Source organism: Palaemon carinicauda, chromosome 6 (assembly GCF_036898095.1).
Source record: "Palaemon carinicauda isolate YSFRI2023 chromosome 6, ASM3689809v2, whole genome shotgun sequence".
In the NCBI taxonomy this organism is placed as follows: Eukaryota; Metazoa; Arthropoda; class Malacostraca; order Decapoda; family Palaemonidae; genus Palaemon; species Palaemon carinicauda.
In genome coordinates, this window is record NC_090730.1 from 6,541,193 (window position 1) to 6,560,661 (window position 19,469).

General features: G+C 38.0%; 1 protein-coding gene across 3 annotated transcripts in view; it reads right to left on the reverse strand.

The window, feature by feature from the left end:
- Window positions 1–512: 512 nt before the first annotated feature.
- LOC137642402 (dentin sialophosphoprotein-like) overlaps window positions 513–19,469 on the reverse strand; it is a 61,764-nt gene continuing 42,807 nt past the window's right edge. For all 3 annotated transcript variants that reach the window (XM_068374937.1, XM_068374938.1, XM_068374939.1), the window contains exons 10-12: window positions 18,920–19,111; window positions 15,506–18,500; window positions 513–3,027 (exon numbers count right to left, since the gene is read on the reverse strand). In XM_068374937.1, coding sequence (XP_068231038.1) covers window positions 2,945–3,027; window positions 15,506–18,500; window positions 18,920–19,111 — 3,270 coding nt within the window. In that variant the 3' untranslated portion in view covers window positions 513–2,944. The remainder of the gene's footprint in view (window positions 3,028–15,505; window positions 18,501–18,919; window positions 19,112–19,469) is intronic.

The window sequence follows — 19,469 nt, forward strand, 5'->3', positions numbered from 1 at the left end:
TTTCATACTTTGCCAACATTGTGTATGATCTGAGTTATACATATTCATTTGGTAACAGCAAGGTTTTAATCTCATTATAACAATTATTTTGTTGGGCAAAACATATTACCAGCAAGTTTGGGAATTTCTAAGCCATGAACAGCTTTCTTTTGTGATAGGCAAGGAAGATTCTACAATTCCAAAGAAAACAAGGTTTTGTACATTTTTCTAAAAGAAAAAAAAAAAAAGAAAAAGTAGCTTTTAGTCAAAAGAAGGTCAGCCTGTAAACAGGAAAAAAAAAAAAATTATATAACTTGTCAAGAACTTAATACAAAACCACAAGCTGAAAATATCAATTAGAATAATGAATGGGGTGCGAGATACTCCCAATGATTATTTAGTACTTGAAAACATGTGTGCGAGTTTTACAGTAGACAGGCTTGATCAAACAAAACAGGAGACAAATGTTTACTAACCTCCACAAAGAACTGTACTTTAAAATCACTAAGATGGTACTGAAAGTTACCAATGAGAGAGAGAGAGAGAGAGAGAGAGAGAGAGAGAGAGAGAGAGAGAGAGAGAGAGAGAGAGAGAGAGAGAGAGAGAGAGAGCATGTGTGTGTGTGTGTGTGATCTATAATGATGACCTAGGGGTCCATCTACCATACATACCTAGCACTGTTACCCAGGAACTAGAGAACAACTTCCAGCACTGGTACCTATCCGAGCAGTAGAAATTGCTTTCCAAGGCGACTGGACAGATCAAGTGCCAAAAATAACTTTGCTCCCGTGACTTTAGAAGTGCCAATACACACACCCACACAACTATATATGTACAGTATATATATACACTGTAAAGTTATACTGTAAATATATATACATGTACAATTTATCCCTGAAAGACATTCAAGATGTAGGAGTTGAAGACTTAACATAAAAAAAAATAAACAAAAATCTCTGCACTCATACACACTGCATTCACAAGCTTAGATATATTTCATAAATTTTAATGCATGTATATATATATACGTAAATATATATAACAACGCATACATAAACCAACAGAAAGCCCAATTCATCAAAAAAGGGCACTGTTCAAGGAAGAGCGACCTGTCAACGGACAAACTCTCGAGTTCATGTTATCTTTGGTTTATGCACAATTGTTTGTTAATTCACAGTGTTGAAGGGTGGGCAGAATTACCCAGAATACAGTTCAGTATATATACTGCATTGAGTGCAGCATATATCCTGTATACGTTTTATTCTCAAACTCATTCATTATCTTGAGGCATTAATTTCCAAGTATGACTGACATCTGGACTTTCACACGAATATTGGGCCTGAGCACTGCAATGATATAATGCACACACATTTTACACAAACCAGCTCATTTACGTTTCAGCATTAATACATTTTTGATTCTCAACAGTTGACAATTATTTAACATACTAGATACTCACTGGTACACAAACTACAGTAAATGGCTCAAAACAAACATTTGTTAGAGCCTATCATTGCAGAATTCTTAAATTCTGCACAACAATAAACACAGCCTAAGTATCATGTCACCAGTGGACCCTGTTCATACACATAACACTTCTTCAACTACAGCTTGATATGCCATTGAAAAAGTCTGGTAAGCTACCAATTCTATGTTAATAAGGATCACCTTTTTTTTTATTTTGCTTCTATGCTGAAAACTCCCCTACATTTCCTTCACCCAAAAAGCAGTGTATGCCTTTTTTGGTTAGCATGTATACCAAACCTTTTCCTAAGCCATTCCATACTGTATTTTTCTGTATAACTGTTCCTTTGGTTATGCCAAATTTGGCTGCATGTTCACCAGGATTGGAATTTCAACGTTTTGGTTAGAAGACGAATATTACCACAAAACCATCGACAATGATTTAGCAAAGTTGATCGAAATCTTAAAAGTAATTAACCGGGTAATTTATGTCTGACAGAACCAAAGCAAGCCATCACTTATCCTTGGCACCACTGATGCACGCATTCTTGGAATCCTCCACCAGCGACAGGCTGGTTTCCTCAAACTATTTACCACTTTTGCAAAGGGCCTGGGTATTTCCAAGAGAGCAACTGTCGCAGTAATTGATTGTTGCTCTCTTGCACTAGAGTCTGGCCCCACAGTCATTATTCCTCCACCCATCAGTCCTGCCTCTGTGGACGAACAGGTGAGCTGCATCCTCTAGCTATTACCACTACATTAGTTTTGAGACTAGAAGATTTAAAAGACACTTCATGAGGGAGCAAACCCCAAGCACGTGTTATCACAATATGCAGAAAAGAATATGCTGCATTTGCTTCTTAAATGAGCACAAGTTTGTCTATATTTCTAAGAAATGATACATCATGGTTTATCTCTTTTTCTAATAAGGAATCACGGACTGGACGACAACTTTTCCGCAAACACGTCACACAACGAACGTACGCAACAAGTCTTTCCTGATGTTGTGACACGTATCAGGTAGCATTTCGGTTAATTGCATACGTACTCCTGGGAAGCAGACAGCTGTTCAAACATCATCTCATAAATAATTCACCTGAGTCTGTAAAATGCTTAAACTTTTAGCTTTGTATTAAATTAATAAAGCTTTGCCATACATTCTCACTTTAAAGGGTAATAACATAGTTAAGAGGCAGAGATCACAAAGTAAAATGAAGACCTCAGGGGAGCAAGACCAAAAGAGAACAGGCATGCATCCCATACAGCATTGTCTAGTGGCCTGAGAAATATATATCAAAGAGGTCTTCTACCAAAACAATCGGTTAATGTAAACGTTAGCACTTCAAAGTAAAAGTTACAGCATATGGAAATGTTATTTTCTTTCGTGTCCACGGACTAACATTCAAGAATTTCAGAGAGAATCTTCACAGTAAAAACCCTTCTTTATATACACAAGGGTTTCACATAAAGGCATCTGTCTCTCAAGGCACGAACTGAAGACTTATGCCTCCATACTACTGGAAGCTCTCCAGTACTGGACATTTTTCGGATCTCCTTCCATTAGTTGCACAGTCTTGTCCCACTCTGCAAAAGAAAATATATAACAGAATTAGAAAGGCATCTAAAATACTGAGAAAACTGCAGAAACTAATGAAAAAAAATTACATAACCCTTCAAAATTTTCATCTTTGAAAGAAATTTATACCTATAAACAATTACATATACCTCCAAGCTTCTTCCCTTTAATAGAAACATCAATTTGCAAAGTAAATTCATATTCTTAATATACCTCAGTAAGAAAACCATATTACTGCTATCATTACAAGCTAAGCTATAACCCATGTTGGAAAAGCAAGATGCTATAAGCTCAAGGGCTCCAACAGGAAAAAATAGCCCAGTGAGGAAAAAAAATTACCAGAGAAGTAATAAACAATCAAAATACAATATTTCAAGAACAGTAAAAACATTAAATGATAGATTTCATATACAAACTAGAATAAAACTTATAAAAACATGAGGAAGAGAAATAAAATATAACAATGCCCGAGTGTACTCTCAAGTAGGAGAGAACTACCCCAAGACAGTGGAAGGCTATGGTACAGAGGCCATGGCACTACCCAACACTAAAGAACAATGGTTTGATTTTGGAGTGTCCTTCTCCTAGAAAAGCTGCTTACCATTGATAAAAGTCTCTTTTCTACCCTTAACATGAGGAAAGTAGCTACTGAACAATTATATTACAGTAGTTAACCTCTTGAATGAAGGAGAATTGTTTGGTAATCTGAGTTGTCAGGTGTATGAGAACAGAGGAGAACGTGGAAAGAATAGGCCAGACTATTCGGTGTGTGTGTAGGCAAGAGAAAATTATCTGTAACCAGAGAGAGTGCTCCAATGTAGTAATATTTGGCCAGTCAAAGGACCCAATAACTATTTTCCCAGAACAAATGAACAGAATAAAAACAAAAGGCTTGTAAGAAATTCATGGCCTCTGCTAGTTGCTATAAATTAATGAGAATTGGCTTAACCTGGCATCAAGATTAATTCCTAACACTATCTCAACAAAGATGGCCAGAACTGTTTAGGGTTAAATATAAATACCGGATACCTACGTAGCATGCGGCTTTTGAAGCTATAACAAGGTCATATCATACGATTCGTAAATTAGTGAAAAAAAATGGGTTTACTTCATACATTCAGTACCTTGTAATCCTGACCAACTCTCGTGGCATATCTTAGGGCAACAGATCAAAATCTTAATAAAAACTGGCAATGTAAAATCGACCTGATAAAGTATTGAATGGAAGGTTTTCTTTATACGTAAAATGATAAAATCCTTTTTTGCTCTTAGTAAAATCCTTTTTTGATTCAATTACGCTAAGTAGTGACCAGAGATGCCAGTGGTTCTTTAATGCAGAAACATTACCGAAAAACTATTCCCCTCCACTGACTTGAATACCTAAAGTGAAAAACCAATTTATACAATGATATTCATCAGCACACAAAATCCAATTCTTGGAGATACAACACCTTAACTCAAAATTTTCTATGGAATTCTATGATTTTGGAAAATTGGTAAAGACCCAACTGATGCCAATATTGATTCTATGCAAAGGCTAAACGAAAATGGATCTAGTTACAATTTCATGAAAATCACTCCTTTAAAAACACACATGATAATTTGAGTGATAACAATGAACAAGATCAAGCCCTTAGGATTTAATATGTATAAAAAAAAAAAAATCAGCTATACTTCTTGTCAATATACAGAAGTCCATAAAAAATGGTTCTGTTAAAGGGTAAGCCACACATCTCTTGCCAATCTTATTAATAGGATGTTCAGCAAATCAATATCAAAATTACAGTTAACTCAGCTAATAGACTAGACTCAAGATGGGTTTAAGGGACTTTTTAACAACATTTCATTCGTACCAATACGATTAAGGCAAACCACAATCATCGTTGGAAAAGCAGAAAGCTATGGGCCCAAGGGCTCTAGTAGACAAAGCAGTCAATCACATAAAGGAGTGGTAGAAACTATAACGAAGACTAGTGTCAACCTGGTAAACAAAAATACATACACGTCCAATTTGAACTGCTGGAATTCCACACATTCAACTAGAGTATAAGATTATAAAGATCATATGTAGTACAAATTGTTTATCAAGAATAAGTTAGAGGTGAGCAGGGGGAGATTACTCGATTCAAAAGAATAAACAAACACTATTGTTCCTGAATGAATGTACTGAATAAAAACTGAAACGGCATTGATCAAAGCTTATGACTACAGGTATCTATTACCACCTTGGGAAATTCATGGTGTCTGCTAGTTATATTATAAATTAATGTCAGTTGGCTTAACCTGGCATCAAGTTTAATTTCTCACACTAGCCTATATGGAGCTGACAAAACAGCTTGTCACAGATAGTTCTCTTGATACTTAACCTATGGTCTTAAGTAGGTCTGGATACCTTTCTGCGTGTGGCCATTTGGGAGCCACCAGGGTTAGTGAAATTTGTATTAGACAATACAGTTGATAACTGCAAATCAGGTAAAACAACAGAATAGTAAAGATGTCTCCGTTGTCTCAAGGATTTTGAAAGGAGTCCTCAAGCGATGCCAACATGTCAAAGACTAACCCCAAAAATTCAACAAAGATGACCAGAAGAGCTTAGGGTCAAATATAAATACCTGTACCGTTATACTAATGTATCATAAGACTTTTGAAGCTAATTTCAATGAGGTCACATATACGATTTGTAAAATTAGTGTTGACACCCTAACTACACCATTTAAAAAAAAACAACTACTAATCCATCTAAAATAAAACAGAAGTTTTACTAAACTGTATCCAATAATCATGCATATAATATTCACATAGTATCACATTATAAAACACAACCTTGAACATGCAACTTTCATTGTTTAAATTTTGCTGATTACAACTACAGTCTATGCATTCTAAACTAGGCGATTAAGGAAAACTACCAAAGGACATCCTAACCTGATAAAACAAATTATTACTTTAACATATATATTTTTTTTTTTTGCATACTAGGGAATAAACCTTTATGAAAAAAAGTATAAAATTAATACTGTACAGTAAACAAAATCAATTAATATTGTGCAGTAACTGAAATCTTTCCAAGTTGCTCTATATATTCGTATCATTATATAAGGCTTTGAATTAATTGTTACTTTACACAGATTGGCCATTTGCACATTTATAAGGAGTTCAAGCCCAATTTTCTTAGTTTTCTCCAGTTTCGGACACAGCTTTCCCCAATACTAACATCCTTCCTTCACAGTTCTAGTGACAACTTGTGTCAATCTCTCCTCCATAGTAAATAAGGGTAAAATTTAAATAGACATCATCCTATTCTATTAACGTCATTTGTAACAAAACTATGGTAATTGTTTACTATCATACAGGTAGTGTATATTGTGTTGGGGGGGGGGGGATGTTATTGGACTGAGGAGACGGGGATTAACACTGGCTAGTAAATAAAATATGATTATGTCCCTATGATCCATAATAGTAAAAAAAAATACCACAACCCTTTTCCCCCCCAAGGCTATTTGGAACTTTCCAACCCTTAACCCCCAGGGGTAATTTATTTTTCAAGCACATTTTGAAGTAATTTTTTTTTAATTGCTTTAACAGCCTTAATTTTTGTCATAGAGAGGTCAGGTTGGTCTCATTCTCTTGGAAAATGCCTGAAGTTTCTCAAAAAATTATCAAAAATATGCAAAAAAAAAAATTCAAATGGCAGTTTTCTGCAAGGATGTACTGGTACGTCCATGGGGGTAAAGGGATGAGTTTTGTGAAACGTACCAGTACGTCCTTTGGGGGTAAAAGGGCTAAAGCCCATCATTATACACAGTAAAGTCTATAATGATAATAAAAAATAGGGTCGAAGAATTGCATCGACATTTTCATTACTGATCGATTTTCGTTAAACGTAAAAAGACAAGATAATTTTATGGCCTGAAATCTGGATAATCAGTTTATATAAAAACTAAAAACTTCCATATGAAAAAGTCACAATTGAAATGACATTCTATACATCAATAAAATAGATGTGAAAAAAGTTATGGTATGAAAATTTCATATATCAGTTTTTGTATATGAGCAGTTGAAAGCCAAAAAGGAGATGGAGTTTGAAGTAATCGCAAAATTACATCTTTTTAATCAGGCAGAGCTAACGTGAATAGAAAAACGATTAAAAGCAAGGAGTTCTAAATAAAAAAAATAAGTCCTTTAATAGGAACAGGATTTCAGCACACGTAGAACTGGGTAGTTAAGTTTATGAGAAGTTAGTAGTTACTGGAGTGTGTGGGGAAGCCCATCGCCTCACTGGCACACAGAGTAGCCACTTCGACTTTTCCCTAGGTCTTGCAAAGTGGTTGAAGCAGGAAATTTAAAAAAGGGATTTTGACGAAAGAAAAATCTATTTCTGGGCGAGGAACCTGTGTCGCCCAGTGAAATGCTCCTTAAAGCACCATTTCAAAGGTATAAATACTGCTAAATATACCAGAGAAAAAAGTTGCATGGAATGCCAGGAATAAACCCAGCTCACTCAACCCCTAAGGGTGTCGGTATTAAAACTGGGGAGAGTGGTACCACTACAGGATTGTAGTTAGGAAAAATTAAAAATATTTTAAAATGTGATTTATTCCTACACAACTAAAAAAAATCCTCTTTTAATAAGAGAATTATCATTGAGAGGGAGGATGTTCCTATAACCCAGTTAACTGGTTAAAAATACAAGGATATAAGATCCCTCGAACTTGAATAGGTGAGGGAGCGTCGACTCCTATCCTCTCTTAAAATCCAAAGGAAAGTTTCTTAAGTGATAGGCTAGGTTAGTTTCTGTTGACAGACACGATGGTCGTGGATAAACCTATACTAACAGCATCCTAATGATATGATGTCTGAAGTGTATGGTCTAGATAAAGAAATGGTTTACAGTCATATACACATTTTGACCATTCTCTACCTTGTAGGGAGAATGGGGAAGATACCTCTATCTTTCTGTAAATTGAAAGAGGTAGCGTGCAATCCAGCAAATAATGGATTGACCAGCGCACTCCCCCCCCCCAAAAAAAAAAAAAAAAAAAAAAAAAAAAAAAAAAAAAAAAAAAAAAAAAAAAAAAAAAAAGAGGCGGCTTTCTAAAGCAACCAGTTGTGCAGTTACCACTGGTCCCAACAAGAATGTCTTAGAATTTGTAAGTAGAGCCCAGGAGATGGGCCATAAAGGTTGTCTGCACCACTGACAGGTATTCCTGGAGATGCTCATCTTGGATCTGTCTGCAGTCAGCGAAAATATTTTGGTACTGCAGGCTGAAGGGCCGAATAAGATTCAGGTAGCGTTGTAGTACACAGGACAAAGAAGCAAATAATTCTGATCCTTGATTGCATCCTCAAGGGAGGAAATTTACTCTAAACAGAGGTCATGAACGGTAGACTTCCGAGTCTTCACAACAAACTAAGGAACGAAAGAGATCTAAAATATCTTCCATCCCTCAGTATGAATACAAAGTTCTTTATCGCTTGCCAAAAAAGTTTGTATGGTGCCCTCAAGGACTCGAGAACTCTGGTGACATTTCATGCAGGTAGCTCAAGTTCCGTAGGAGGACCTGACTGTTCAAAGATCTTCATTAACATAGACAAAGAAAAAAGGTCCAAAGCCTTCAGTCTAAAAACCTGGATTAAGGCTGAGTGATATAAGCTTTTATCTGCTGAGACTGTGAATAGCTTCTCCCTCTGAAAGTAGATGAGAAAATCAGCCATAAGTTGCAAACTTCTGTAGATGATTGATGCAATATCCTGGCATTTCTTGTGCAATGCCTTGGGGAAAAATCTTTCACTCAGAGATGCTGTATTATCTTCACCTAAAAAGTTACAGAGTTGTGGTACTTCTGCACATGGAGCTGGTAAAACAGCTTGGTCACAGGTAGTTCTCTTGATACTTAACCTATGGTCTTAAGTAGGTCTGGATACCATTCTGCGTGTGGCCATTTGGGAGCCACCAGGGTTACAGTGAAATTTGTATTGGTTAATACAGTTGATAACTCTGCAAATCAGGTAAAACAACAGAATAGTAAAGATGTCTCCGTTGTCTCAAGGATTTTGAAAGGAATCCTCAAGCGATGCCAACATGTCAATCACAGATGAACCCAAAAAATTCAAAAAGCTGCTTTGCTACTAGAGAATGAAGGGACCTTTCTGATCCTACTACTTGTCCCTGGTGACTTTGAGCTTGTTGGAGATTAAATTCCTTTTGCCTGAAATAAATCTTGCGGACAGCTCTACCGCATTGCAGAGCCCCATGTGAGCTTTACTTCACCAGCTCTCAAGAGGTGCTGTGAATAAGTACCTTCTTGCTTATTGATATAAGCTACCTTGGTGATGTTTTCGCTCATCAATGTCACCGAGAAACCTATCAAGCATTGTTGCAAAGCTGGCAGCACTCTGTATCTCCAACAAGTTGATGTGCAGACTCTTTTCTGTCAGCCAGGTGCTGCCACATCCTTCCTTCATCTGTGAAAAGTTACATTTCCATAGGCAGTCAATTCAGGAGTCTCCTTAAGGAGGTTCTATTATTCCAACCACTAAGATAAATTGTTCTGTACCTTCTGTTCCACTGAAAGAAAGTGGTGTGGTGGATTGTTGGCTGTTGACTTAGGTCTTTTTAGATACCACAGAAAGGATTACGGGAGACATGCATGAGGAACAAGCTTCTTCAAAGATGAAAGATGCGACAACAGCCGTTGTCAATATCGAGCCGATAGTTCTTGCTGGGAGAGAAAAGGTAGAGCTACTTTCCCAATTCTGCTGCTGTGGTTGTCAATTGGGAAAACTCTCACAACTGCTGTGTCTATCAGCATTCCTAGGAATCCTATCCTCTGCTTAGGCGCGAGGCTGGGCTTCTCCCAATTTACCAGAATCCCCAGATTATGGAAAAATCTGAATCAACTGTCTCAGAGAAAAACAGTATCAGTCTGTCGTCCAGGTACTCAAGGTGCCGTAGCCAGTCCAAAGCAAAGATCTTTGAACTGGTGAACTTTCTTATTGAGGATAAAGCAGAGGTACTTCCAGTAGGACTGATGGATTGGAATCTGAAAGTATTCACCTTTTAGATTGACAGAAAGCATCAAGTTGTTCCGTTGTTCCTTCTGATGGCAGGTCATAGACTCCTTGACAACTATCTTTAATCCCCAGTTTACTTCTCCACGAGGAAAAGAAGACTGTAAAAGCTTGAAAAACAATCCCAACCAATCTGCACTGTGCCTTTCTCCAGCATTTTCTTTACGTCTGCCTGAAGGGCGAGGACTGTTGGAAATGGGATGATAAGATGAGAACGTCATCGAGTACGAGTGGGGGCATTATGAGAACCAACAAATGGGAGGCAATATCTACCTAACATCTGTCCCACCTTAGCTCTGTAACTACTGCCACCTTGGCCAATGGTTCGATATGCCTCCCCCAACTCAAGGCAGCAACAAGGGACTTCCCACCCTAGCATTGCTAACTTCCTCTCCTTCACTCAACTCTCCTGGACTGGTACAGTGTTGGCCCTTTACGTTGCTGATGACTTCAAGGACAACTTACGGAGTCATAGCTGATGACTTAGTGGATGCATTCGAGGGATTTAAAATTTATCCTTGATGGAAGAGGTATTCTTGACTTCTTCCTGTACTTCTCAACCATGTAGTCCACTTCATAGGGTGGGTATGGGTTCTGCAACACCAACAAGCTCCCTAATGGCAAGGCCTCTTGATGATTAATTTGACCTGCTACTGCATCCCTGCATTCGAGTAACCAGCAAACTGGTGCACTAAGGCGGCGATGGCCTAAGCGCCTGGTAAAACCCCATTGGTCGACTACTTATTCTCCGGGTTTGCCAAATATTTAGAAGGAACAACTCTTAACCAGTAATCTAACCAGAAGTCCTATGGAGGCTCACCATGGTAGCAGATTTGGAAAATAAGAAGAGTTTCCCATGTCACAAATTTCTTGATTGAAGTTCCTGGCAGCATTAATTGGAAGTGGAGAAGGGCTGCTATCTTCAAGGTCGTGTTATCCTCTTTGATGGAAAAGCGCGAAGACAACGTATTACACGAGTATCGAGATCTGGGAACCCAAGCTGTCTAGAGGCCCTCGAGGAAGCTCCGACTAGGGAGGCTAAAGGGCAGGCCTTGAACCCTGGGGATTAATGGTTATCCTGACCTTGATTGGGGCTCTACAATAGTTGCCTACCCAGGGCGACTGACCAGTCAGATGAGACAAAATCTTGATGAAAGGAGATTCAGTCTCAAGATTTTCCATCTCTGCCGGTGCCGAAGGGTTAATGGCATCCCAGGACTCCTCCCATATAGGTAGAAGGGAGGTCTCACCGTGACGTAGTGGTCACTCCTGTGTTTTTAATAGTTTCCTCCCAGACTATGATGAGGAAACAAATGACACGACAAATCAGTTACCTTCCTTTGTTTTTCCTCCGGAGGACTCTGCTCTGGAGGAAGCTGAATAGGAGCAGCAGTTAAGAGCAACAGAGGACAAGAAGCAAAAGGTAAAAGACTTCTTCAGTTTGGGGAAAGACCCCAGAGCCTAAGATTCACTCCTGGCCTCCTTCCATACTCAGATCACTGTGATAACAACAACAACTAGCTCTCAACACAGGGATGACTGCAGTTATGTCCCTGCAAAAAGGGCCCAAATAAAAGGGATCCATACAAGTGTGGCCAAGTGCTCCAGGCTAGACCTGCATGCATTCTCAATAACTACAACAAATGTAGGCTAGGAGGCGAGGTTGAATAGTTTACGCTAGTAGCAACACTTAAAGAAAATTGAACTCTAAGGGCATTCAGTAGAGCGCAATCCCCTGCAACGGCAGCTTATTTCTCGACCTTTGACCTTAACTATTGCCTGGCGTGAATTTTCATACAATAAAATATGAACCAAGTTTGAAGTCTCTGTGACAACGATGTCCAAACTTATGGCTGATTACGTGAATTGGACATTTTGCTCGACCGAGACTGTGACCTTCCAAAATTTAATAATTTCTAGCTTTTTACATTCCTACAAATTTCATAACTCTATGGTTAAAATTGTGGCCAGGATGCCATTCACACACACACACACACACACAAAGGGGCAAAAACATAACCTTCCAACTTCATTGGCAGTGGTAATAATGTAAAGGATATACAACTGGCTATTGAGACAGTAGCAGAAATTAGAAAAGGCCAGTCTCTATTCTTTTCATTCTATATAGCTTATATCCACTACTATAGATCTTTTTTATTTTATTAAAATAAAAATGCCAATCTAAAAAAATAAAAACTATTCGCTAAAAACAGAATTTGGGGAAATAGCTTCTACTACACACACAATCCATGAAAGAACACCAACACCGTAGACAATATGATACCACCTTTAAAATACATTAAACATTAATTCATATATCAATTACATTTATTAACCTGTCAAGATAGATTGCAATGCATTCCTCATTTAATCCATTCATTGATAAGTGGTAAAAAAAAATATGAGTGAAATAAAGTTTAAATATCTACTTCGCCAGTTCGGGTGGCCTTACAAAACAGCTACCTATTATCTTTCCGTCAGTTAACAATTAACATCGCCTATTCCCTCAACCATAAAACAACTCGTGTAGAAAAGGAAATATTACAAAACCCTACGCAAAAATGTACATACTATACCATAGTCTGTTCAAAGCATGAAATCTGTTTGGGGTGAGGCTGGTTTAGTTGCTAACCTCTACCTATGGTGCCAAATCAACCTTTGAACATATGACATTTCACACACAGTATTCTATACTTAGAAGAAGCTATTCGTACAATGGGTGTCAACTTTCAGAATTATAAATATGATTTGTTCAAGTTCTATGACAATAGCATGGATTTTTCCCTTGTTGCCACATTAAGTGGAAAATAAATAACAAATACCACGTAAGTATAAGAGAGATGGGTTGGGGTAGGTAGGGAGCTGTTAATCTGACAAATTGTGGCCAAACTGTGAAGACACTTCATAATACAAACAGAATTGTCAACTTTTCATCATACTTATGTATTCACTAGTTATGGGCCTTGGGTAAATTTTAAAATTTCTTTCTGATAGTTCCTTGCCAACTGGTCTTACTTCTCTGCTACTGAGCACATGCACACCTTTTAGTACAGAAATCTACAATAAAAAAACTGAATAATTTGATCTATATACTGTAGTCTATTCAATAATGTATTGGACAACCATTAGCAAAACAGTCTGTCCTCTATATACGTGGACAAGCATATAGTTGGTAAAATTAAACATTCATAGATTTATACTAATACGGAGAGAAAAATTAACCAAACTAAAACTAACTTCCAGAGATTACTAACCATTCTCCTAGATAAAGGAAAGTCACCAGTCATAACACTCCCTCACCCTAAGACTTCCTGGTTTTAGACAAAATCACAATCTTTGTACAATGGTAAAGTGTATAATAAAAAACTACTCTTTTAGCAAGAAAATTCCAGTGAATAGCTGCACAGCATATCTATCTATCTACCAAAGTACTTGCCCCCATTTTGGGGGGGTAGACAACATATATAAAAAGAGAGAAAAATAAAGGTATTTTTCTTCTCTTAGCTCCTCCCAGCCTGATAAGGGATTCAGCCAAGTTTGACTGGTACTCCTAAGGTGCAACAGCCCACCCTCTCCCGTTATCCACAACAAATGAGGCTTCATATGTTGATTCCCCTACTTCTACTACCTCAGCAGTTACCTACTATTATTTCAGGATCTAATCACACCATGCTTTTTATAATTCTTTTATATATTCATGTGAATAGAGTACTGTATGTACAAAATGTTTTAAGACTCCCAGTTACTTTTTTCAAACTTTACATCTTGTTCTGAGAAGTGACAGCTGTTGGCTTTACACCACAGTTCTTTTTACCAGTCTCTTTTCAGCGGGACAAGGAGGTTTTACGTCATGGCAAAAATTTCCATTTCTTAACTATTAGCCAAAGCTCTTCACTCAAGAATATAAAGAATATGAATTCTGGGAACTTTCATTGAAATAATTTAATACTTGGACATGTGTTACTTATTTTAGAATGATTTATTGTTAATTTGTTCTCTTCATTTATTTCCTTTCCTCACTGGGCTATTTTTCCCCTGTTGGAGCCCCTGGGCTTATAGCATCTTGCTTTTCCAACTAGGGTTGTAGCTTGGATAGTAATAATAATAATAATAATATAATCGGACAAGTGTGTGGCGTGTGATATAATCCCCCCCCCCCTCTTACAAAACACTATGTTGCTGTTCAATATGCTAATTACCACATGTACATGGGTGGCACTTTTTAAGTACGTTAACCTTTTTTAATAGATATTTTCAAACAATGGAAAAATATACTCGCTCGAGTAGCTCTTTCGCCCGCATTCCCTCTACTCTATTGATGGCAAGTTTCTGGATAATTAATCCATCTACAGATAAAACATAAAACTAAAATAATTCTTTGCTATTCATAGTAGTAAAGGAGGCAATTACAACGGATTGCCAGAAAAGGGAACCCCAGGCACTACTTTCTGCGGATGGTAAGTGTTTTAACAGAGATTTACTACAAATCTATAAAATTTCAAGTACCAATATTGATTGTATGCATAAACAAATAAAGAAGGAAGAGGATAGAACATATCCAGCAAAAAAATTTAGATTGAAAAAGAGGTTGGTATACAATGAGGCAAAAGGCCACAAGCTTGAACCGCAAATTTTTAAATTCACCTTTTCGTCATCAACATGCCAAGTGCTCTTTATATGGAGATTGCATTAATGTATGTCACTGATGGGAATCCACTTTGTTTCTAGACATTAAAAAGCATACGAAGATAAAATATTGGAAAATAGTAAATTTAACCCTTTAACCCCCAGGCTATTTGGAAATTTCCAACCCTTAACCCCCAAGGGGTTATTTTTTTCCCAGCACATTTTGCAGTATATTTTTTTTTAAATTGCTCTAACAGCCTTAATTTTTGTCATAGAGAGGTCAGGTTGGTCTCATTCTCTTGGAAAATGCCTGAATTTTTTCAAAAAATTATCAAAAATATGAAAAAAATAAAATTTTATAGCATTTTTTTTTGCAAGGACGTACCGGTACGTCCATGGGGGTAAAGGGATTGCTTTTGTGAAACGTACCAGTACGTCCTTTGGGGGTAAAAGGGTTAATAATGGTGCAAGCAGCGGCAATTATGGAGAATGTGAGAAACTAGCCAAGATAGATCAATTAGCAGAAAATATGGAGAGCATGGATAACTATTCAATGTAGATGTAGAATGAATTCTTTACCTTGAGTCAAAAAATTATGTAAAAATTTAGCACCTTCACATATATATACTTTTCTGTGGCAAACCTAGGACAGTACGCAGACACCAAACAATAAATGCTACAACTAATAACAACGTAAGTGACCACCGGATGTGATCCACATCCAATTAGATAAATATGCTAAGAATACTTTGAAATTTTCAACAAAATTAAACTCGGTTAAGCACTTACCATTTGATAAATGTCTAGTAAGCTCTTCATAGTTACAATTAATAACATCATTCTTAGGAGCTTGAAACCACTTGCTAAAGTCTTTAGTCACATTATTACTATTCTTTATATCAATACTTAAACTGTCACTTTCACTTACACCATCACTTGTTACTATGGGGTCATCAAACCCAAATCCAAATTCTAGGCCACTAACATTATGGTCAAACTTAGCATTGTCTGTAAACACAACCGCAGGCTCCAATTTTTTCAATCGACTAGGGTCACTGGATTTATGAGATTTGTTTTCCAATAAATGCCTGTCTTCACTGGATTCTCTAACAGGCAGATTATTGGCATGATGTACAACAGCATCCACTTTTAATGCTTCGACAACAGAAGAAGGCGGATGGAGGACAGGACTTGATTCGGCGATAGAGGGTGGTGGAATCGAGGTTGGTACAGGCGGCGAACAACGTTGGTCAGGCTTAACCAGTTCTGACGGAGTATCCAGTGCACGTGCTGAAAGTTTGTGGTTCTGTGGCTGAGCTGTACTTTGTTCAGAATTTGGGATCGGGCGTTGTGTAGGAGTTGCCTGAGGCGGTGGCTTTTCTAAAGGACTATGGACTTTATTTGAATAAGTCTGCTCTACATGCTGATTTGGCTGGCCATGAGAATTGAAATGTACATTTGGCTGTGAAAGATGGTTCTGTTGCTGAATTGTGTTTTTGACAGGAGGAGAACTCTGCAGTGGATTAGGACTCTGTTGAGGATTCAAATTGGACTGGGAATGTGGTTGAGGGGGTCTCTGAATGTGTGTGTTTGACTGCATATGGGGAGGTTTTGGCACCTGAGAGTTCTGCGAGTAAGGACTCTGAAGAGGGGGGTACTGCTGCGTACTTAGATTGTGTGGTTGTGGAGGTGGTTTTTCTTGGAAGTTTTGGATCTGTAGTTGTGTGGTGTGGGTAGGCTGAGGATTTCGTTGTATGTGAGGATTTTGCTGTGATTGAGGGTTTTGTTGTACGTGAGGTGGCGGCGGCGGTGGTGGCTGAGAGAACTGCGGTTGCTTAAAATGTGGCGATGGCTGGATAGGAGGAGGATAAGGGGGCACTACGTTGAGATGATTAGAGTTGGGAGCTCTAACCGGAGGAGCAAAACGTAATGCATTAGGTGGAGGGTCGTCGTCCTTACGATTGAAAGGATTATATCGCTGATATTGGTAATATAAAGGGGGCGTATTGTGAGATGAGCTATACTGAGTATTTTGGTGTTGACTGTGTTTATGATTGTGATGCGAACGGGGCTGAAATGACTGCGTGTGTTGAGGAGGAGGAGAAGGCTGATGCGACTGATATGACTGATAGCGTACTTGATGCTGAGGGTACTGATGAGACGAATGAGGCGGCGGAGGAGAGGTACTTGAAGGGCAAACAACAGGAGACTTTGCTGGGCCCTCCTGACTAGTGACAGCAGCAGGTATCAGCTCTATATTTTCTTGGGAACCTGATTTACCATCACAGACACCTGACATGTTAATATCGTTTGGCTTATCTACAGTTTGCAATTGTACATTACTGACTTTAGGAGGTATCACTGCACTTTCACACGCGGGGTTGGTCCTCAATTCACTTACTTTCGAAGTGAATATTGCACTAGGTGGGCTTGAAGCCCCTAAACTTTCATTTAAAGAGGGAAAATTGTCATCTAAAATATTAGGACGAGATTCACTTAGAGCTGACTTTGAGTCTGGCTGTTCAGTGTCATTACTAAGGTCTTTCTCCAGTTCCTTCATGAGACCAGTTGCACTTTGACTACCAGAATTAGCCGACATACGCTTCATCTGTGCATGATTAGCTGAAGCAGCCAGCTTTGCTATATTTGCATACGAGGCTTGTGGTGTAGAACCAGAGGAGGGAGGTGGCTTACGGACATCAGGACGAGGAGTGATGGAGGGTGCTGGCATAGAGTGAACGGAATCATCCCCATCAGATTCAGAGTCTTCACTATGGGGGGCACTTGTTGTAGCTCCATACCGGTCTCCACCGTGTCTCTCACCTACTCCATACTGAGACCAACGAGCTAGGAACGTATTTTCGTGTACGGTACGAGGTCCTTCGGTAAAATTGATTTGAGGCTTTTCAAAACCTGCATTACACCTTCCACTAAGTTTGTTTGGACAAAACCTATGCCCACGGAAGTTATCTTCACTGTAAACACTACCACTATTACTCCCAGCACTCCATCTGTCAGATCCCCCACTTTTAGAGCTTTGAGATGCTGTCTGTGATCCAGATCTGTATTTCTTATTACGCTTCTTACTACTAACGATTTCGAAATCACCCGAAGGTGAAGAAGGAGCTTGAGATAAATCAGCTGTTAAGAAGGAATCACCGACACTATAAAAGTCAGCTACAAATTCCGATGTTGGATTAATGCCACTTTCATTATCATTTTGAACGTCCACAGGATCAGTCTCCTTAAGATATTTGCCATCGACAATGAAATTATTGAGCTGATCTACTTTCTTACTGGTGTGATATGTATGCAAAACACCTAAACCCATATCCCCATCGTCAACAGTAACTTGTTTACGGATATCACGGACATTATCACTCTGTTTACTCTTGGAGACCAAGTCTTCTACACTGCTCGACTCGCGCAAGTTGCCCCCTTTCTTTTTACTCTTTCCACTCTCACTTTTATTTTTCTTGTTATTAGTTGTCTTTCTCTCTTCCTCTCTCTCTTTACTTTTCCTATTACTTTCATTTCCAGATATACTAACATCCTCATTAATTTTTGAATTTAAGTCATCAGATTTTATCTTTTCATCTTCTAGTTTATCGTTGTTCTTGGTACGCTTCTTGACTTTCTCATCCTCACGGTTCTTGTGCTTCTTTCGATTCTTCGTTGAAGTTTCGTTTTCAGCACCCAAAAACTTGAGGAGCTCGTGAATGTCCTGGTCCCCACAGAATCCCGGGGTTTCCTTGATATTCACGACACCCTTTTCCTTATTAGCCTGAAAAAACAAAAACTAAACTTTAAAACTTGCGTTTATAATGAAGTCTAAAGATAATACAAATAGACTACCTATAGCATTATTTCTTTATGGTTGTATTTTCATACAAGTGACAAGATATTTTGGAGTAGAAATTGAGGAAAAATGGATATACAGTACAGAAATCTGAGCGTATATCTTTAAATATGACTACCACTTAAATTACTTGATAATTTTGCTGGTTCAAAAAGTATGATCATTAAAACAAACTCAATCATGAAAAAATTCAATGTTAATTTCATTTAAGTAAACTATACAATACTCCACCCACAATCTATTGACAACAATTCCTCTAAATATGTTAGAATTCTAAACAAATTGGTGTTTCTACCTAATCTACAAATTATAAAATTTTTTAATAAAATATTTGGAGTCGATACCTTTTTCTTATCACTCTTCGCTTTTAGACGATCAAATCGACTTATTTCCTTATGAGGGGCACTAAGGCCATTTCTCCTTGGGACTGGATGGGTAGAACCAAACTGCCGATCAGAATTGGAGGAGGTCAAGAGGGATGAAGAGCTACTGGTACCCATTATTGGATTGCCATTCTCATCCAGGGAAGATTTATTCTGCAATTATCAAGTTAATTTCAATACCTAAACAAAATAGGCAAAAAGTAAAAATAATTTAAATATATTTTCTATTACACTTAGAGAAAAAATTTTTACAGGTGATTTTCATGCTTACAATTTACCTAAAATCAGTTCAATGTTTCACAAAATTCATTACAAGCTATATATATATATTTTTTTTTTTTACGCATCCAGGTCTCAGGAACCGGGACCGTCCTTCCTTTTCTCAAAATTATGAAAGTGCAAGTGTGCGATTTACCAGGCCATCGGCCATGCTTCCTTAGTAATGACCAGACAAGAAAGCTTTAGTCAACTTTTAGATCATTTCTTGCATTTCTCATACCCGACCCCTGAT